The sequence below is a fragment of the Nerophis ophidion genome, linkage group LG10 (genome assembly GCF_033978795.1).
Source record: "Nerophis ophidion isolate RoL-2023_Sa linkage group LG10, RoL_Noph_v1.0, whole genome shotgun sequence".
Classification (NCBI taxonomy): domain Eukaryota; kingdom Metazoa; phylum Chordata; class Actinopteri; order Syngnathiformes; family Syngnathidae; genus Nerophis; species Nerophis ophidion.
Window position 1 is genome coordinate 34179967 of NC_084620.1, and position 22413 is coordinate 34202379.

At 39.1% G+C, this 22413-nt stretch overlaps 1 protein-coding gene across 1 annotated transcript in view; it reads left to right on the plus strand.

The window, feature by feature from the left end:
- LOC133560717 (collagen alpha-1(XXV) chain) overlaps positions 1-22413 on the plus strand; it is a 337729-nt gene that overhangs the window by 238611 nt on the left and 76705 nt on the right. Inside the window, exons 11-16 of the mRNA XM_061913555.1 lie at positions 2590-2616; positions 7768-7812; positions 12734-12778; positions 13120-13146; positions 13831-13875; positions 21028-21060. Coding sequence (XP_061769539.1) covers positions 2590-2616; positions 7768-7812; positions 12734-12778; positions 13120-13146; positions 13831-13875; positions 21028-21060 — 222 coding nt within the window. The remainder of the gene's footprint in view (positions 1-2589; positions 2617-7767; positions 7813-12733; positions 12779-13119; positions 13147-13830; positions 13876-21027; positions 21061-22413) is intronic.

Below are 22413 nucleotides of genomic sequence, written 5' to 3' on the forward strand. Positions count from 1 at the left end.
TGCAGCCTAGATGCTTATGCTCTTCTCCTTCCTTTCCTTCTGAAACAGACAGGTCGTCTTATATATTTGTTGATAAAAAAATATATATATATATTTTTCAAAAGGAAGTTTTGTAAAATAAGGGTCGTCTCATCTTCACGGTTGTCTTACATTCATGGTGATACTGTAATATATTTGTGTTACAGTATATATTTGTATTTGTCTTATATTAAAGTTAATACTGTATTATATTGGTGTCACTGTATTATATTGGTCTCATATGCCTTTTAATACAGTATTATATTAATCTTAGATTACTGCCAATATAGTGTTATGGACATCTATATTATTACTGTATATCATCTTTTAATTAATCCAGTTCAGGGGTCGGCAACCCACAACGTTGAAAATAGCGATATTGGACCAAAAATACAAAAAACAAATCTGCCTGGAGCCGCAAAAAATGAAAAGTAGTATAATGAAGGCAACACATGGCTTAAGTGTATATATTGGATAGATTAGCCTACTATCAAAATGACTATGTGTCGCAGGCTGAAGCAAATCTTCGTTGAAAGAAATGTTGAAATGTAATATTTTATTCTACACATTTTTACAACATTAGAAACCATTAGTAAATCAGAGGCTACTCTGAAGGTAAAATAACTCCCAGAAAATACAGTTTTTTAATGGCCCAAGGTATATAGATGTGTGTGTCCAAGTAAAAGGAACCAATACATTTATTACAATATTTGACAAACTAGGTAATGTTTGGTGAGCGCCTTGCATGGCAGCTCCCACCATCAGTGTGTGAATGTGTGTGTGAATGGGCGAATGTGGGAATACTGTCAAAGCGCTTTGGGCTCTTTAAAAAGGGGTAGAAAAGCGCTATACAAGTACAACCCATTTACCATAAAAGTGCTACAGTTTATTAAAAAAAAAATAAAAAGATAATACAATAAATACAAATAAAAACTACAATAGCCTAATAGCCAGAACTAGCACACATACATATAAAAAAAGCATTTTATAAAAAGAAGGGTTTTAAAGCCTTTTTTAAAAGCATCCACAGTCTGTGGTGCCCTCAGGTGGTCAGGGAGAAAGTTCCAGGGACTGGGAGCGGTGGAGCAGAAAGCCCGGTCTCCCATTGTTCGTAGCTTTGTCCTCAGAGGTTGGAGGAGGTTAGCCTGTCCGGAGATGAGGTGTCGTGTGGAGGTTTTGGGGGTGAACAGTTCTTTGAGGTAGAGGGGGGCATTACCATGGAGGCACTGGTGGGTTAGTAGGGAGACTTTGTATTCAAACCTGAGTGGAACAGGAAGCCATTGAAGGGATTTAAGAAGTGGTGTGATGGGGTTGTATTTCCGCACTCTCATCAGTCCTGGGCAGAATACGGTCCGCGGGCCACATGCGGCCTGTTAAGATTTTAAAATCCGGCCTGCCGGACGTTCCACATAATGTTTTTAGACCTTTAACATCAAAACTCTCGCCGCCATTATGATTTGCAGTGCTGTTTTTAAATGACCGTAAGTCTTAAACTACAGAAAATATTTCAATGGTCGAAATAGAATAGAATAGAATTGAAAGTATTTTTTTGATTCCTGGGGGAAATTCAGCACCACAGTTCGCTCACAATAAACAAATCTGCACTATTGGGTGTTATTGGAGTTTTTTCGGTTATCTACGTCACAGCAGCTCGGAGGAGGAACAAAGCAGAGTGGGCGGGGTTTGTTTTCAGAGCAGCCAGCCCGAAACACGTGTGTCCGAAACAAATGCGGAAGCACATTTTTACGTGACAATATATCATATTGTATGTGGTGCTTATTTCACTTTTCATTCATATTTTGCTGTTTTTTTACATATTTGTTGTCTTTTGCTTGATTGCAAAAGATCCACAACTATCGAGGAGCCGGTCTGAGAAGTCAAAGATGTTAAAGATATGTTGTTAATATTCAGTGTTTTATTGTTCATAGTTAATATTAGAAATCCCACTTTATTTGTTTGAATGTACATTTAGGGTGTCCAATTCAGTAAAAAACTTTAAAATTCCATTCCGTATTTTTTAAGGTGGTCTGTCATAACTTTTTTAGAACTCTATCGGACGTTGTGACTTTTGGTATTAGTGTTCCTGAAAAAAAAAGGGACCCAAACACACATACACTACAGCAGGTTTTTACAGCTATAATGTGTATATATCATGTATACACATTGGCTCCCCAGGCACATTTTCTCTCAATGTGGCCCAGCTCCGGTGTAAAGTCACATAAAATAAAATAAGCCACATTCATTACTGGGTTTTACGTAATTACTCTTCCAGAATGTTCTTCTGCTTTGACTCACTGATTTTGCTCAGGCCGTCCAACTACCGCTTCTTCTTATGAGCCAAAAGGTATATAGATGGTAAAACAAACAATTGCAATTTGACATGCAATGAAAATATGGTGGGTTTATGTTTTTGTCAAGAAAAAAAAAATCTGTGAGTTTTTAATGTGTTCTGCCCTGAAAAGAAGGTGTGTCCTCATTGCCAGTCTGGAGCTGACACAAGAATGTATATCATTCCATCCAGCACTGACTTTTTACTTGATTTAACTCTTGTCCAACTTTGTTGTTTTACAGGGACCTGAGGGGCCTCAAGGACTCAAGGTAGGTTGCCTCATCCTGTTTCTGTGTTTTTTTGTGTATAATGCAAATACTGCTTATTAAATGGTACTTTAGCACAGAGTAGTCCTATATAGCTTTAGAGACTCCATTTAAAAGCATATAGCTTTAAGTATTGCGTCTTAATGTGTGTCTTTTTTCGACAATCGCAATGGTCATCAACATTTTAAATTATTCTCGCTAGGCGCAAGAACGCTCCTAATTAGCTGATTAGGTGGGTCTCTTACTGTAAGTGCTAATCAGGAAGACCGGTGAGAAGAACAGCTCTCAGAACAGAGGCAAAGACATCACAAGACATGCCTAAACAGGAAGCAGAATGTAAATAAGAACACTGGACAGTAAGTAACACCAACACACCGGTACACAACACAACACCATGTAACTCCAACAACAGTCATGAGGGATCATGACAAAATTGAGTAGTTGTGTTTATGTCATGTCGACGTATTTGTTTAATCTGGAGCCAGAAGATGTTTAAAGGCCTACTGAAACCCACTACTACCGACCACGCAGTCTGATAGTTTATATATCAATGATGAAATATTAACATTGCAACACATGCCAATACGACCGGTTTAGTTTACTAAATTGCAATTTTAAATTTCCCGCTGAATTTCTTGTTGAAAACGTCGCGGAATGATGACGCGTATGATGACGTGTGCGCGTGACGTCTCGAGTTGGAGGAGACATATTAACGCAGCACACTAGCGGCTAAAAGTCGCCTCTTCTCATCGCGCAATTACACAGTATTTTGGACATTTGTGTTGCTGAATCTTTTGCAATTTGTCAAAATAATAATGGAGAAGTCAAAGTAGAAAGATGGAGGTGGGAAGCTTTAGCCTTTAGCCACACAAACACACGGTGTTTCCTTGTTTAAAATTCCTGGAGGTGAAACTTTACTATGGATCAGAGCGGTCAAGCGAACATGGATCCCGACCACTTGTCAACCGGCAGGTTTCGGTGAGAAAATTGTGGTAAAAAGTAGCCTTTTACCGGAGATCAGCGGAACTAGTTGTTGCACTGTACATGTTTAAATAACACCAGTATCATTTAAAATATTTAATTGTGTCTGTCCTACTCTCTCCGAGTTGTAATCTAGACTTCTTATTAGCCCAAATATTGAGAACTTCTACTTTACTAGCTAAAGTACCTACTACATTAAGTTAAAGTACCAATGATTGTCACACACACAGTAGGTGTGGTGAAATGTGTCCTCTGCATTTGACCTATCACCTTGTTCACCCCCTGGGAGGTGAGGGGAGCAGTGAGCAGTAGCGGCCGGGAATCATTTTTGGTGATTTAACCCCCAATTCCAACCCTTGATGCTGAGTGTCAAGCAGGGAAGAATGCTGGTATGAGCTTTTAAACATAACCCGTTAACTGCTGCCAATCAAATGCTGAATAAGATACTCTATAGCAGGGGTCACCCACCTTTTTGAAACCAAGACCTACTTCTTGGGTACTGATTAATGCAAAGGGCTACCAATTTGATACACACTTAAATAAATTGCCAGAATTAGCCAATTTGCTCAATTTACCTTTGATAAATAAATCTATATATATATATAAAAAAAAATGGGTATTCCTGTCTGTCATTCCATCGTACATTTTTTTTTCCTTTTACGGAAGGTTTTTTGTAGAGAATAATTGATGAAAAAACACTTAATTGAACGGTTTAAAAGAGGAGAAAAGACGAAAAAATAAAAATTGAATTTTGAAACATAGTTTATCTTCAATTTCGATTCTTTAAAATTCAAAATTCAACCCCAAAAAATGAAGAGAAAAACTAGCTAATTCGAATCTTTTTGAAAAAATTAAAAAAATTATTTATGTAGCATCATTAGTAATTTTTCCTGATTAAGATTTATTTTATAATTTTGATGACATGTTTCAAATTCGTTAAAATCCACTTTGAAATAAGATTTAAATTTGGTTCTACAGATTTTCTAGATTTGCTAGAAACATTTTTTTAAATTTCAATTGTAAGTTTGAAGAAAAAAAACAAACTAAAATGAAGAATTAAATTAAAATGGATTTATTATTCTTTACAAAAAAAAATATTTATTTGAACAGTGATTTAAATTGTCAGAAAAGAAAAGGAAGGAATTTAAACGGTAAAATAATTTTTAAGGTTGTATTTTTTCTCTAAAATTGTCTTTCTGAAAGTTATAAGAAGCAAAGTAAAAAAATAAATGAATTTATTTAAACAAGTGAAGACCAAGTCTTTAAAATATTTTCTTGGATTTTCAAATTCAATTTGAGTTTTGTCGCTCTTAGAATTAAAAATGTCGATCAAAGCAAGACCAGCTTGCTACTAAATAAATAACATTTAAAAAATAGAGGCAGCTCACTGGTAAGTGCTGCTATTTGAGCTATTTTTAGAACAGGCCAGCGGGCGACTCATCTGGTCCTTACGGGCTACCTGGTGCCCGCGGGCACCGCGTTGGTGACCCCTGCTCTATAGGGTTCATATGTTTATAAATCTGACTGTGATGAAGTCAGTGCCTCACCAGCCATGAACCTCACCGCACGTCACTGGTAGTATCCGAAAGAGCTGCAATCGCGCGTTTCCTTCACTTAAGGTATTCATGTGTGATTTCCACAAGCGTCTGTACATGTAGAAGAAGGAGAAACACGGGCATGTCTGGATGACTCGCCGCCATCTTTCCAGTGGTTAGCTCCGGTTTTTATGAAGCCGGCTGTGGCACATTCTTTCTGAAGTCACTTCCATTGTGGGCCGCAGTCTTTCTGACTTCACTTCCTCTCTGAACTCAGTTTGTAAACGATCAATGAGTCCATACAAAGCTAAGAGCCAGAGGTTCAAGAAATACATGGCGCACTAACCCATGTAAAAAATTATCCAAGAAGGGTTATCCTTAAACAAAGGTTTAGTGTGGCTGACACGATGTTTAGACTAAATAATTATTAGTTTAAAGGCCTACTGAAATTAGATTTTCTTATTTAAACGGGGATAGCAGGTCCATTCTATGTGTCATACTTAATCATTTCGCGATATTGCCATATTTTTGCTGAAAGGATTTAGTAGAGAACATCCACGATAAAGTTTGCAACTGTCGGTGCTAAGAGAAAAGCCCTGTCTCTACCGGAAGTCGCAGACGATGACGTCACAAGTGTGGGGGCTCCTCATATATTTACATTGTTTTTAATGGGAAGCCTCCAACAAACAGTGCTATTTGGACCGAGAAAACAACAATTTCCCCATTAATTTGAGCGAAGAAATTTGTGTTTAAGGATATTGATAGCGACGGACTAGAAAAAAAAAAAAACGAGTAAAAAAAAAAAAACGCCATTGCATTGGAAAGGACTCCGATGTTTTTAGACACATTTACTAGGATAATTCTGGGAAATCCCTTATCTTTCTATTGTGTTGCTAGTGTTTTAGTGAGTTTAATACCTGATAGTCGGAGAAGTGTGTCCACTGATGTGTTGACGCGCAGTGTCTCTGAGAGAAGTCACGAAGCTGCAGCAGGACGGAAGCTCAGCTTTTCTCCGGTAAGAAGCGACTTTTTAACCACAATTTTCTCACCGAAACCTGCTCGTTGACATTTGGTCTGGATTCATGTCTGCTTGACCGCGCTCTGATCCATAATAAATTTTCACCTCCGGGAATTTTAAACAAGGAATCACCGTGTGTTTGTGTGGCTAAAGGCTAAAGCTTCCCAACTCCATCTTTCTACTGTGACTTCTCCAATATTAATTGAACAAATTGCAAAAGATTCAGCAACACAGATGTCCAAAATACTGTGTTATTATGCCGTTAAAGCAGACGACTTTTAGCTGAGTGTGTGCGCAGTGCTCATACTTCCTGAAACCCTGTGACGTCTTGCGTCTACGTCATCATTACACAACGTTTCGAAGATAAAATTCCCGGAAAATTCAAAATTGTAATTTAGTAAACTATAAAGGCTGTATTGGCATGTGTTGCAATGTTAATATTTCATCATTGATATATAAACTATCAGACTGCGTGGTGGGTAGTAGTGGATTTCAGTGGGCCTTTAAGGTTTTATCCGGCTTAGTGTAGACATGGCCGGCATTGACGCATTGATGTGTAGGAAGGCTAATATTCTCACCTAGGCAGATTGGGTTTGCCCTGTGGGCCACTTGAATGTGTCTAGTCTTCTACCTGCTGAGGAGTCCACCTGCTGTTGTCGCGGTGATTACTGTTTTGATAGAAAATCCCACTGAAAAGGTAAAACCCAAGTGCTATGGTCACCGCCATCATTTGAGCCTCACTTGCATAGCTGCTCAACGATCTTATTTAATAGTGTGCCTTAGGGTGCAGCTTGTGAGTCATTAACACACGAGTGTGTCATCGTTAACCTTTTTGGCGTGGACTAACACTCCCCTCCTCCACATGACATGCAGACAGGAAGTGTGTGATTGGGTTACCCTGAACAAACACTGGCAGCTACCTGATGGCTGGATAGGGCCAACATCTGTTCTTCACATCAGGATCACTTCTCACCATGTTCACACTGCTGGAACATGTCTATTTACTTGTCCTATCCATTAAGTTTGCAATATCTCCACAGATATGACTGCATTTTGTCGGGAAACTCCAGTATTACCCTTCAGGAAGGGAAAATATACACAAACCACCTAAGACAAGGTTAATGGGCACTTTTATTCAATAACTCACCTTGATTAGCATTTGGGTAGGCAAATATGTAATATTCTTTTGGTGAAAAGCAGTGGATACACACAGATAAGAACTAATAGAAAGGTTATTTCTGTTCTAAATTATGACTTAATTTCTGAGCATATTGTCCATTTGGTTAGGTGAAAATGCAATGGAATGGCAGGCTTGCATTTCCATTATTAAGACATTCTAAAAACAGAACATCTTTGGCGAGTGATTTCCTTGCAGGTTCCAAGAAACAGGTTTGATATATTGCTTGTGTTGTAATATATGACTTCATGGATTTATTTATGACTATATTGTCCACTTGGTGTGGTAGAAATGTGAAGAAGTCCTCTTAGCTTTCACTACACCACTTTGGTTGTGTGTTTTTTTTTTTTAAGTACTTGAGTTTACTGAGTGTGATCATTTGTCTAAACGCTGTCTGCTGTGTAATTTCACCGTGCCTAAAGCCTTTTATAATTGTTTTTCAGGGTTCACTGGGGCCTCCGGGTACTCCAGGTGTTGACGGACTGAAGGTGAGTTAATTCCTGTAAAAACATACTTGAGTGCTGCATTTGTTGATTCTTCACATTCGGGTTTTTTTAGCACATGAGAGAAAAGCTCTGCCATATATCCTGCCTCGTAAAAATGTGTTTCTGTGTATGTACTGTAACTCCGATCTGCATCCAATTCCCAAAGCAAACAAAGAGGACACGCTGCAGGTGTTTCAGAACAGCGAGACCAAAAAATATTGCCTGTTTATTCCAGAACGGGGAATCATTTAAGCGATGCCATCTTTTGTGCCATTATCTCAATCCCACATCAGGAATACGAGCGCTTTCATCACTTTAATAGGAACCAGAGCAAAGAGGCTTATCCAAGTAAAGTTCATTTAAAGTTGTGTTTTTACTGCTCTATTCTACATAAAAGCATTTTTTTAGTAGCAACTGCTGACTGTTTCTATATGGCATTCATCTCAGTAATTGTGGCGTCTTCCCAAATATATATTGCTGTTTGACCTTGAGGTCTTCAATTTTAAGTGACAACACCTAACCTGCCAACGTATCACAATATTTTTTTTTTCTCCGCCATGCATGATAACATCCTGTAGATGCCCACTGATCAGGGGGGATCTGGGAGAAAAATTGTCCACTGGATGTTTTGGTTCAGACTGGCCGACTACGAGCCGTGCACAAGCGCTGTATCAACTCGACTTAGACTTAGAATGCATAAAAAAAAGTAAAACACGTGTTCATGTCCTGTATAGGGATTGAAATTCAATCAATCAAAGTGTACTGATGTAACTCTAAATCACGAGTGTCTCAAAGGGCTGCACAAGTCATAACGACATCCTCGGCTCAGATCCCACTTTAGGGCAAGAAAAAACTCAACCCAATGGGATGACAATGAAAACCTTGGAGGGGACCATGTCACCTTATCTTTGTTGTAGGGGTGTAACGGTACACAAAAACTTCGTATCGGTACATACCTCGGTTTAGAGGTCACGGTTCCGTTACAGTAAGAAAAGAACAAAATATAAATTTGTTGGTTATTTATTTACCAAATTTGTAAACAATGGCATAACATGCATATACACACAGGGTCCATTGACAAGGTTAATGTGGTCAACATATATAAAATGAAAACTAAATAAGATAAGGCTCAGAATGGTTTCTTAACAAATCCTTTCTACATATATATGCTTTTTTTGATTAATTGATGGAGGCTTTTATTAGTAGATTGCACTGTACTGTACATATTCCGTACAATTGAACACTGAATGCAAACACCCCATTAAGTGAAGTGAATTATATGTATATAGCGCTTTTTCTCTAGTGACTCAAAGCGCTTTATATCGTGAAACTTAATATCTAATTTTTACATTTAAACCAGTGTGTGTGGCACTTTGAGCAAGCGGGTAAAGTGTCTTGCCCAAGGACACAACGGCAGTGACTAGGATGGCGGAAGCAGGGATTGAACCTGCAACCCTCAAGTTGCTGGCACGGCCGCTCTACTAACCGAGCTATACCGGTTATAAGCTATAAGTTTTTCAACTTGTTTAAGTCGGGGTCCACGTTCATCAACTATAAAAACATTTGTTATTGCTTCAGCCCTGCCTTACTCGCCGAGGAGAGGCTGCTTGAATGCGATGGTGCCGCTTCAAAGGGGTTATCATGTCTGACGTGTTGGCAGAAGCGTACCCTACTGCTGCTGAACAATGTCGGCAAACCTCTGTCCTCCATTGTTGTATCGCACCGCGCAGCAAAAGTGTTCCCAAATGGGAGATGTTAACGAGGCAGGAGGGTCTTCCAGCTCTGGCTTTTGCATGTTGTCCTAGCCCAGTCGCTGCTAGCCGTGTGTTGTGCCTCGCTCTGCATTGTTTACACAACCTGCGGTGCACTACCTAATATGTCCGTGTGGAAACGTGTTCGGTACACCTCCGAAACGATTCAATACGAATATATGTACTGTTACACCCCTACTATGTTGTTATGTCTCTGCAAGAAAAAAATGTCCATCCTGTGCCTAGTATTGACCGTTTTACCGGGATAACGCCAAACTCCTGGCCCTCTCTATGGCCAGTCCATCGCTGTTGCTGATATGCATTGTGGTCAAAAGCCCTGAGGTTAGGTTCATTTTTTGAAGTTATGGTAAATGGGTTAGACTTATATAGCGCTTTTCTACCTTCAAGGTACTCAAAGCACTTAGACACTATTTCCACATTCACCCATTCACACACCGATGGCGGGAGCTGCCATGCACAGCCCTAACCACGACCCATCGGGAGCAAGGGTGAAGTGTCTTGCTCAAGGACACAAAACAACGGACATGACGAGGCAGGTAGAAGGTGGGGATTGAACCAGGAACCTTCAGGTTGCTGACAGGGCCACTCTACCAACCGCGCCACGCCAACCCCTAAGTTGTGTTTTATTGTTTTAGTATACAAAATAAGGAACCCTTTCAGGCATTTGTTTGGCATTGGAGTTGCTGTTGCTATACAGTATATTCATCTTTTGAATTGTTTAGCCATGTTGTCTTACACAAAAAGTTAAAAGAGTATACTGTCTATGTCAAGATGAAGTCTTAGGTGTGACTTTACAACTGACCTCCAGAATTTATTAGCAAAGTCTGTTGTTTCTGTTTACCAATTTCTGCAACTTGTATGGTAACAAACAAGCCAAAAGCTGCCCACGAGGATGCATAGCCAGAACTGGTTCACCCAAATAGGGAATGCATGTGTCGGAGGATGAGGTCTTAGATGTACTATAACTGACAACTAACTTCCTGAATTTAGCAAAAGCAGCATATCATTTTTAGTTGTGCATGATAACAATGCAGATGCCCATTCAGAATCCTGCAAGTGTAGCCGGATCGAGTCTGCGTTGTGTATTGAGGGTGTTGCTCGGAAGAAAAAGGGACTAAGTGGTTGTCTTTAGCAGAAAAAGGTGGAGTATTTATTTCTGCTTGAAATAAACAGGAAGTAATGCGGCAGCATTAAGACAAATGGCTCTGCAGCACACCAGTCTCCTCACAGCATGTCTTAACAGCAAGGGAGGGCGACAAGGTCACTACCAAAAGAAGATAGGACTCCAAGATAAAATGACTAATGCTCCGAACACTAACTATTTGCTGAAAAGAAATACAAAATAAGAGTGACACTGAATAACATTAGAGGAATAAAATAAAACGTGAGGGAATATTGTTGGAATGCATACCGTATTTCCTTGAATTGTCGCAGGGCATATGGTATGCGCCTACCTTGAATTACTGCCGGGTCAAACTCGCTTCCCAAAATAATTAAGGCATGCTTAGTATTACCGCCTGGTCGAACTCGTGACGTCACGGGTGACACTTCCCCTGTCGTCATTTTCAAAATGGAGGAGGCTGATTTCAATACCGGTAATTTAAAATCGCATAAAGGGAAGAAGATTAAGAGCTATTCAGTAGGATTTAAGGTCCAAGCTTACATCACACTGTCTACAATGTAACTTAGATATTGGGTTTCACTATGTAAAGCGCTTTGAGTCATTAGAGAAAAGCGCTATATAAATATAATTCACTTCACTTCACTTCACACTCAAATTTTTACTGCATACCTTTGGTATGCAGTGAGAAGAGGTTTTAAAATAATTAGCGCATGCTTACTTTTACCGCATGCCTCTGGTAAGCGCAGGAGTGAGAAGAGGTTTTAAATTAACTAGCGCCCCGGCGGCAATTCAAGGAAATACATTACAATATATCTTACATACCTGCAAGACAGGCATGTGGTTTTACCAAACAAGGTGATATATGAGGTGTGTAAAAAAACAAAATCCAGGACTGTATGTGTTGATTGTATTCTCAAAAGTGAGTTTCATCATTCTACAAATGCGTGGGATTCACTTATCTCAGGTTCAAAGACTGATGACATTTATTAAACGAGACAAGAAGCAAGGAATTAAACAGACAGAATTAAATTTGGCTCAATTTGACGAGAAACGTCTGAGCTGTACTCTTGTACAATCTCCAGCACGTTATGGTGAAAAATTGTATGCCACCTCTTTTTTTTTTGGACTTTCCCTGACTACATGGCAACAGCTGTTTTCTAAGGTACGTGTGTCGTAAACAGCCATCGCCTTTGATTACAACAGTTCAAAGAAAAGGTTGCAAACGGTTCACAGAAAAGGTCGTGAAACAGTTCACAGAAAAGGTCGCCTGGAAGGTAGTCTAGTCCTGCTTCCTCTCCGCTTTTGTAGTTGTTGGGTCAAGACAATATCTTTCTGTTGATTACAATACATGAAAGAAACAGAACACCTTCATGTTGCTTCCCATCCTACACAGTGGAGTTTTACCAGCCTTCTTCTTGGTAGGTTCAAAGACAGCTTTTGTCTTCTCGCCAGGAACTCATTTCAACACAAAGTTTTGTGATAACTTAAATACAATTATTCTAACAGCTTAGTTCAATAAGATGTGAGAGTTGTGGCATAACTTGTGGATGTTTTCCCGTGACAACGCACCCCACAGTTCCTGGTCGAGGAGAAAATCGCCGTGCAAAGGAACCTCTCAATGTCTGTGTGATTTTTTTTTTCTTCCTTTTCCTCCTTCCCAAGCCCACGGGGCCATCAAGGGGACCCGTTTTGAAGACATGAATGTCATCAAGATGGCTTTAATGACTGAGCTGTGCAGCATTCTGGCATAATTCTTTCTAAAAGTACATGAACGCATGGCAGTGAATGCTGGGAAAGTTCCTTAGACTCCAAGAAGATTAGTTGGAAGGGGAAATCTTTCGATTTGAAATATATATTTTCAGGAACTTTTGTGACAGACTTAGCAAACTTTAACTCCACCATGGATGATATTAATATAGAAGATGCCCACTGGGATGCATTGCTGCCATCTACCGCCATGCATTTCAGGTTTTTGTCGGTTTCTGTGACTTTAATGAGCAGGATGTATCTATTTTTTGCGGTTTCTTAGGGGGATCTTGGAATCCCAGGACTGGACGGCATCCCGGGAGCCAAGGTCTGGTGCACACGTAATCCGTGTCATCATGCCATCAAATATTATTTCATATCATTTATATTTTTACCCCACAAAACAATAGTTTTACCCACTTTTTCCGTGTTGTGCTTTTATCATATCCTGCATGCATATAAGTATTTTATTTGGTAACCTCCTGCTTATACTTGTTATGACTGTGTAAAAAAAACAAAACTGATATTCCGTCTGTCTAGGGTGAGACAAACAAATCTGGCATAATCCAACATGATTTGCAACCCCCCCATTCCTTCTTGATATAATCTGACCCACTATGGCTTCCATCATTCCTGGAGCTTTAAGGCTGTGCTTTCTTTTGCCAACAGGGTGAAATGGGAGAGCAAGGTGAAAAGGTAAGATGCTGGTTTTGATCTATAGCTGCGATTGTCCACTCGGGTTAATTTGTCTGAGATCCCTCAAGAGGAAAGCCAGTGAGTGCCTCGTATTATTTACACACAGAGGATTTTTGACCAATGTTTTTGCAGCTGATCCTTACAATAGCAAAGCTCACCTGTCATATTGAGGATGTTGAATAGTCTGTTTTGCAGTGGGTTCTTAAATCACTGCTCCAGTCATATGGACAACCGTTGATGTAGCACTTTTACAGTCCAACAGCAGAGTGCAGCTGTCACATAGAGGATCTTTGACTAGTTGCAAGGTTTTTTTTCACCATATCCTTTAAACAGCAGATATATTTTGTAGCACAGTATTTTGTATATGTTACTTCAAGACATATGTCCAGACTGGCTGGGTCATATACTACATTTAGTTATCACTATATATTTTTTAAGTGTATATGTCAGAAATGATTATGACACATTAAACATGCCCATCTGAAGTTACTCACATTGGAAGTAGGTGTCAAGCATTTGAGTGGAAAGAAGTGGATTTAAAGATAAACATTAACATTTTGTTTTTTTCTTCTGCAATGCACTACTTGGGAAAACTCTCCCTAAATTAGGCAGCACACTCTTCTATATCATGCCAGTTTCTAATGTTGTATTTGCATTTAAACTCTTTTTCCCATATGATTACAGGGCGACATGGGTGAAGAAGGACCAAAAGGTGAAATTGGAGATAAGGTACATGCATTTAATATTTTTTTTTTAATTATAGAAAATACAAACAAATTTCAGAAAGCGTTATTAATACCAAAAATAAATACAAATATTTATTCTTGATTTAATGTGTATTTTATCTTTACGCATGCGGTCCACATTTTCTTAATTAATAAATTCCGGGGTCTAACTCGCACCATCATGTTCCTGTGTCAACTGTACAGGCACATTTTTAAGTCACACGTGTAAAAAACCCATAAATTTAATTTATTGACAACGAGATGAGGTAATTCCTAAAGGAATTGCATTTGAATGTTCTTATGCTGAAATTGAATTGAAATCCTGGATTTTTTTTTTATTATTAAAATAGAGCACACAATTCCCAAACAAGCTGAATATTTTGAAGTTGGAACTAGTTGAATCACATAAAACATGTTGGAGTTGTGTAACTTTGAAGAATGTCCCATTGATTTCAATGGATATTTCCAAACTATTAGGGAATTTTGGGAAAAGAGTGAATAAAAAAAAAAATAGTAAACAACTTGAATGGTCTGAATGAGTTGAAATGGTTGGTGTTTGAATTTTTCAAACCGTTTGAGAAATGTTGAAGTAGTGACTTGTTGAATTGAGAAATTGTATTATGGAATTCCTGGAATTTCGGGAAAATCGAAAATGTTTCCAGTTCAAAAACATCAGTTTTTTTTTTTCGTGATTAAGTTAAATTTTTTCACAGTGAAACGGTTGAAGTTGGTTGTAAAATGTGGAAGGAGTGGTTGCCAGAAAAAAGGGTGGAAACAGGGCTTTGGAAAACCAGGAATTCTGGAAAATACTGGATTTTTTTTTTTAACTTACAAAAAAAGGGGGTTTAAATTGTCTGGATGGTGGAATGTGTTTAAGGTGAAATGGTTTGAATTGGTTGAAAAATGTGGAAATGGTGGAAGTTTGAAAAATGACCAATTCATTTTGAATGGGAAAAAATGTACTGAGAAAAACTGGAATTCTGGGAAATCTGGGATTTCTTGGATTTTGTCCAGGGAAAGCCCACGATTCGCGATTAGGCTGAACAGTCGCAAGTTGGAACGGTTTGAATCGGATGAAAAATGTGGAAGGTAGAGCGCACCAAAATCTGGAATAGAATAATAGTGCATTTAAGAATTTGGATGTACAAAACTATATGTGTGAATGTTTTGGAGCATTCACACACCTAACAAAGCAATTGCCACACAAGTGTAAAAGGAAGTTGACCTCTGTGAAAAATGTTAGCTCTAATGGCAAGTGACAATCGGCATTGCGATCACTTCTTGTTTGTATTCTTGGGGGTCTTCCCTCTTTTGTCACCACAAATAAGAAAAATACAAATTCCAAAATTGTAATACTCTTTAGGACCTTCAGCTTTATTTGTCTGTCTATAAAATTGCCCCATTTACTGAGTGTTGTTTTATCTTTTAGTTTCCAATTCCTTGTATTAATAGCAGGAAGTAACTTCAGTATGCTAATTGGCCCAGTAAGGACATTTTCGCTCGCTGTGCCACACACAGTCACCTACGCCTCTTTCCACGCTCCTCATTAGGACATTAAGTCCAATGCATCCCAATGAATTCTTTATCAGCGTGGTGGCCAAGTGTTAAGTGCATGCGCAGCGTCTTTAGATAATTGTTCTTGCATGGGCCACCCCACTGCTTAAAGGTGGTAGCTTTGACAACGTTCTTACAAATAATTCATTGCTTGACTAACATTGCATTTTTGGTCATTATAAAATGTAAGGCCAACAATGAACTCAAATGAGCATTTAACTCATTGGTGTCTATAGTGCGGCGATGGGGAATTTTTGGCCTGCAGCTTGTTTTCTGTTGGTCTTTTGCATTTTTCAAAAATAAAACAAACTACCTTATTTTCCAGACCATAGGGCGCACCGGATCATAAAGCACAATGCCACTGAATGGTCTATCTTTGATCTTTTTTTCATATATAAGGCGCACTGGATTATAGGGCGAATTGACGGAGTCATATTATTATATATTTTTTCTAAATGGAAATCACTTCCTTGTGGTCTACATAACATGTAATGGTGGTTTTTTTGGTCCAAATGTTGCATAGATTCTGTTTTACGGATCATCTTCAAGCTGCTTTTTGACAGTTGCTTCCAGATGCACCGTTTTGTGAGCGGTCTTATTTACGTGGCTCACCTTCGGCAGCGTCTTCTCCCGTCGTCTTTGTTGTAGCGGTGTAGCGTGCAAGGACGGGAGTGTAAGAAGTGTCAAAAGATGGGGCTAACTGTTTTAATGACATTCAGACTTTACTTCAATCAATAACGGAGCAGCATCTCCTCATTCGCCGGAAATGTGTCCCGTGAAAAACCGTCCGACCGGAACTCTCAAATACCTAAAGTTCCTTGGGTGAATAATGTAAACTCACTACACCGGTATGTTTTAGCGCTTTCATGGCGACTTTACTGATGGATATAAGTAAGAACAATACACTACAGCACAGGATGAATGTCACATAACAAGAAGATAGAGGAAAAGAAGAAGCTTATCAACTACAGTGTCGGCACGGACTACAAAGGCGGACATGCGCAATTTTTCAATATTTATGCAGATCCCAAATAGAGATCAGCAGGTACCAGAAGGTAAGAAAAGTTGTTTTTGTATATTATTGCGAAACAAAACGCCAGATAATCGGTTTTACCTTACACACGCACCATAATAATACTTGTATGTTGAAGCACATCAAGCGGTGCAGCTTCATAGCTTACCAAAGTCATACTGAAAACATTTTGATGGATTTTTGAGCGCCATGTGTGATTTAAAATTTTTTCAATGGAAGATATAGAATGTTGGTGCTCTTTACTTGAGTCATACTGCCATAATGTTGCGTAATATTGCGAAACAAAACAGATCATATGTCTTACCTTATAAGCACACCATTATAATGCTTGTATGTACTGTATATGAAGCACAGTACAATCCATCAAGCAGTGCGGCCTCATTTCTTACCAAAGTTGTACTAAACATTTTGATAGATTTTTGAGCGTCGTGTGAAATGTTCTATATTTTCAATGGAACATATTCAATGTTGGTGTTTATTTGAGTCATATTGTAGTCTACACCTATCATTGGTGTGTGACAAACAATTTTATTGCAGGCCACACTTATCTCTTATGTTTTACTGCCATCTACTGGTCACACTTATCAGTACAACATGTACCAATTAAAATAGCTTCGAGGTCGGTAAGCAAAACTAAAATTATTCCTTGCATTAGCCGCACTGGGTTATAAAATGCACAGTCGAGTTTTGAGGAATAAATAGGATTTTAAGTGCGCCTTATAGTCCGGAAGATGCAGTAATTATTCATGGTATATTACCAAATATTATATTTGCCTTGTCACCTACAGTATAACACAAAGCTATGTCAACGTTTTTGTTCAGATAGTTTCGCTAATTGACCTGGACCTTGGATTGGTTTTAGCATCTTCAATGTACAAAATGTAGCAAAGCCGGCCCATACTACTAAATTGTTCTATATGTTGTGGAAAAAGATTGGACATTAAAAACACCATACCTAAAAATTTAGATGACAAATACATTACACCCATAGCAATTAAATTTAGGCTTGTGGGCTGTGCCTCTTATTGTAAGCCATAAAAAGAATAAGTCACTGCCGTGGAGGGTTTTTATTCAGCCACTTTTAAGCACCAGGCTCAGCAAAACTACAACCAGGCACACATAATTAGGCACCTTTGTTTTCTTGTCTGCTTTGAGGTGCCATATACAGAGGAAGTCTGGGTTCTTCATGTCTGGAAGTCTTACCTGGAGAGATGGTGCACAAAAACAAGTTTGCATGAATACAGAAGCAGCCTGTTGTCAATTTGCGGACCGTGAGGGGATTATCGCCTCGTGACTTCATCACTCAAGTCTGACAGTGTTGAAATAAAGAGAGAAGTCCGAGTACAGTAGTTAGAGAGAGGCTTTGTGAGTGGAATGACAAGAAGTCTGCGCTGCAGAATTTATATCTGACTTTTCATTCCTACAAAAAAAATCCAGTCAAGCCGCTCTATAGCGACCAGTCAAGGGAAACAAAAGTGACCACTATATGCAGGTTGGGAGCTATTTAAGACAAGCTTCGGAGTTATTGCTGTGCGTTGATAGACATAAAAAGGTCTATCATACGATATAACTCTATTGTTTTTACCATAATATTATTGTGCTTTGAGATCTTGGAGAAGGCATTCGACCGTGTCCGCCGGGACATCTAGTGGGGAGTGTTCAGAGAGTATGGGGTATCAGACTGTCTTATTGTGGCGGTCCGCTCCCTGTATGATCAGTTTCAGAGCTTGGTACACATTGCCGACAGTAAGTTGGACCCGTTTCCAGTGAGGGTTGGACTCCGCCAAGGCTGTCCTTTGTCACCGATTCTCTTCTAACTTTTATGGACAGAATTTCTAGGTGCAGTCAGGGCGTTGAGGAGATCCGGTTTGGTGGCTGCAGGACTAGGTCTTTGCTTTTTGCAGATGATTTGGTCCTGATGGCTTCATCTGGCCAGGATCTTCAGGTCTCACTAAATCCGTTCGCAGCCGAGTGTGAAGCGACTGGGATGAGAATCAGCAACTCCAAGTCCGAGTACGTGGTTCTCGCCCGGGAAAGGGTGGAGTGCCATCTCCAAGCTGGGGAGGAGAGCTTGTCTCGTGTGGAGTTCAAGTACCTCAGAGTCTTGTTCATGAGGGAGGGAAGAGTGGATGGTAAGATCGACAGGCAGATCGGTGCAGCGTCTTCAGTATTGCGGACGCTGTATCGAAGAAGGAGCTGAGCCGGAAGGCAAAGCTCTCAATTTACCTGTCGATCTACGTTCTCATCCTCACCTATGGTCATGAGCTTTGTACAAGCGGCCGAAATGACTTTCTTCCGCCGCATGGCGGGGCTCTCCCTTAGAGATAGGGTGAGAAGCTCTGCCATCTGGGAGGAGCTCAAAGTAAAGGCGCTGCTCCTCCACATCGAGAGGAACCAGATGAGGGGATTCGGGTATCTGGTCAGGATACCACCCAAACGCCTCCATAGGGAGGTGTTCAGGGAACATCCGACCTGTCTCAGGCCACGGGGAAGACCCAGAACACGTTGGGAAGACTTTGTCTCCCGGCTGGCCTGGGAACGCCTCAGGATCCCCCGGGAGGAGTGGACAAAGTTGTTGCGGAGAGAAAAGTTTGGGCTTCTCTGCTTAGGCGGCTGCCCCCGCGACACAACCTCGGATAAATGGAAGAAGATGGATGAATAGATGGTTTATTCTCTGGGCTGCGACTAATATAACTGCAGCAACACTTCTGCTTTGCGGATGCATTTTTGTGTCACATCAGAGAGCCCAATGGTAGTTCAACCAACAAAACCCAAAGGTAAACTGGTACAAAAAAGAAAAGAGGAACGAATGCTCTTGTTTGGTTTTAAAAAGTCAGACATTGACCAAACAACGTTAGGTTTAATCTGCAAATCATGACAAGTCGTTGCCAGCGACTTGACCAAGTCTATTCATTTCTGTCACTTGGAGGCACAACACAGAGGACAAATAATTCAACAAGATACTAGTGCAACCTCAAAACCACTACACAATGAAAATAAAAATGCACCAAACGAGCCTAACAGAGTTGTCAAAAGGCACGTCTATGGCAAGCAGTCCTGCAGACACAGAGAATATACAGTTTCCATCTGGAAATTCATATGTAGACATGAATGTCAAAAAGAAAGACTGGTCCTACCAATATTTTAAATTGTTTTTTTTCATTGTCTTGTCCTTTTTATAAATAAAAATGTGTTACATACATAAAAAGAAGAAAAGATTGGCAATAGTGCCATTCATTTTGTGTGTATATTTATATAATTTTAAGAAAAAATACTATATTGTGATAGGGATATAAAAGTACCTATATCGCGATATATACTGTATTTTTGTCCATATCGCACAGCGCTAGTTGGAGTCAAGACAAACCCACAGGTTAAACTTCAATACGATGAGAAACACGAGGGATGGGATGTTAATTCTGTCTTGCCTCTTGGTGAGGGCGGTCGCATTTTTCTCCGCTCCCTCCTTCCTTGCTAGCTTTCTGTGTCCTTGTCTTTGTCTGAACTTTTATGTGAGTTTTTTTTCCCTCAGACTCAGTCTGGACCCCTCCTTAGGGTCCAGCCTTAGATTGATATTTTTTTTACTCTTCACCCTTTCCCAACGTCACCTTTTTCTCACCTTTTTTAAGGAGCGCTGTAAGTGGCTGATCTGTTGGCGGTCCCGTCTTGTCCCCTTGTAAAGTATCAATCAATCAATCAATGTTTACTTATATAGCCCTAAATCAAGTACTGTATGTCTGCTCTCAGTGGGACTGTGCCGAAAATGTAATTTCAGTTCTTATGTGTCTTGTACATGTTAAGAATGGACAACAATAAAACTGCTGCTGCTGCTAATAATTGCGATACTTTTTTTAAATCAACCGTAAGCATCTGCCATTGTTAATTGCTGTTTTTTTGATAAATTAATCAACTTAAGTATTATGAAAGAAAGCAATTCATAACAAGAAAACAATTACCATTGTAGCAAGTTTATCTTATAAAGAAAAAACAATTTTATAAAACAACAGCTGGGACTCTGTTTTTTGACTTAATTAAGTGGAAAGTTTTGACAGAGGAACGGTTGAAGTTGGTTAAAAAAGTGTGGAAGGAGTGGTCGCCAGAAAAAAGGGTGTACATACGGCTTTGAAAAACCAGGAGATCTGGAAAATCCTGGAATTTTTTTTAACTTACAAAAAGGGAAGTTGGAATTGTCTGGATGGTGGAATGTTTTTAAGGTGAAATGGTTTGAATTGGTTGAAAAATGTGGAAACAGTGGAGGTTTGAAAACGTTGAATGGGGAAAATGTACCAAGAAAAAATGGAATTCTGGAAAATTTGGGATTTGAGACTCCATCTTTCAACATCATACTGTACATCATTGCAGCAAATTTTATTATTACTGGCCAATATACCGGGTAAAACAAATATTCCAGGATGCAAAATAAGTAGACACTGCTAGCAATGTACTGGTGGCCAATATAGACAAGGTTTATCACTCTAATTTTCTCTGAGGGGGACATTTTTGTGGCAACACAGGTTTGACTGTAAATATATGTTGTAACATGTTATGTACTTGTTTTTTGTCTTTTAGGGAGATGCTGGCTCTTCTGCAGCGGGCATTAAGGTAAAATAAGTTGTTTTTATATAGTTGTTGCATTTCTATTAACATTTCTAATAATCACATTTTGATAATAATATTTAAAATAATCATTGTCAATATAATTATGTATTTACAGTTTTGTGTTTTTAAGAAAAAATGTTTTTACTAATACACTCAAAAAAGTAAAATTGAGAATTATCACAAATGTTTTGTCAACAAAAATATGAATAAAACTAAATGAAACACTTTTGTTTTTGTGCTTGTCTTACATTAGCAGAACCCATTGATATAAAACTTATTTGGACACTAAAAGCTCATTTTTTTCCGAATGTTTTTCGCCCAACTCTCGCCAATCTGGGTACACACACACACAAAGACAATCTGGCCGTTTTTGTCCTGAATTTCCCCCTTTTGACCAAAGACGGATAATGCTTGATTATCGTATGTCTTGTACGATTGTCTTACAATATTGTCCTTTGGTCTGAGGCCTGTCCCAATAATTGGCTCCAAAAGACGATGGGGCCAACAATCTGAAATATTGAACGAGTTCAATATTTAGGACCCTGTTTGTTTAGGATCATGTCGGTGGGGAAAGTCGACTGATGTATGCTATTTAGCTGGGCTAATAACTTTTAGGGCAAGGGTCCCCAAACTATGGCCCGTGGGCCTAATCCAGCCGACCAGGGTCCACAATCTTGTCTGCGGGATATTCCAAGTTAAAAATATTATTTATTTTTTAAATCTGTCCTGTCCGGTGGGGAAAGTCGACTGATGTATGCTATTTAGCTGAGCTAATAACTTTTAAGGCAAGGGTCCCCAAACTATGGCCCATGGGCCAAATCCATTCGACCAGGGTCCACAATCTTGTCTGCGGGATATCCCAAGTTAAAAATATTATTTATTTTTTAAATCTGTCCCTTCCCGCCGCTCAAGCAAATTAAGTTGTTTTTGTAGATACCCATATCTATATTTATATTTGTGTGTGAGCGTGTGTGTGCGTGTGTTTGTGTGTTTGTGTGTGTGTGTGTGTGTGTGTGTGTGTGTGTGTGTGTGTGTGTGTGTGTGTGTGTGTGTGTGTGTGTGTGTGTGTGTGTGTGTGTGTGTGTGTGTGTGTGTGTGTGTGTGTGCATGTATTTATCTATATACACACAAATATACATATATAGTTGTACCTGTATATAATTATATATAGCGATAAATGTATATGTATATATATGTATGATTGTATGTATATTTTATCTCATAAAAAGGCTATGAAAACAGTATTTAAAGACATAAATGTACATATGTAAGTATGTATATATATAAAAAAAAATATATATATATATATATATGTATGTAGGAGTATGTATATTTATATATGTATGTACATATATA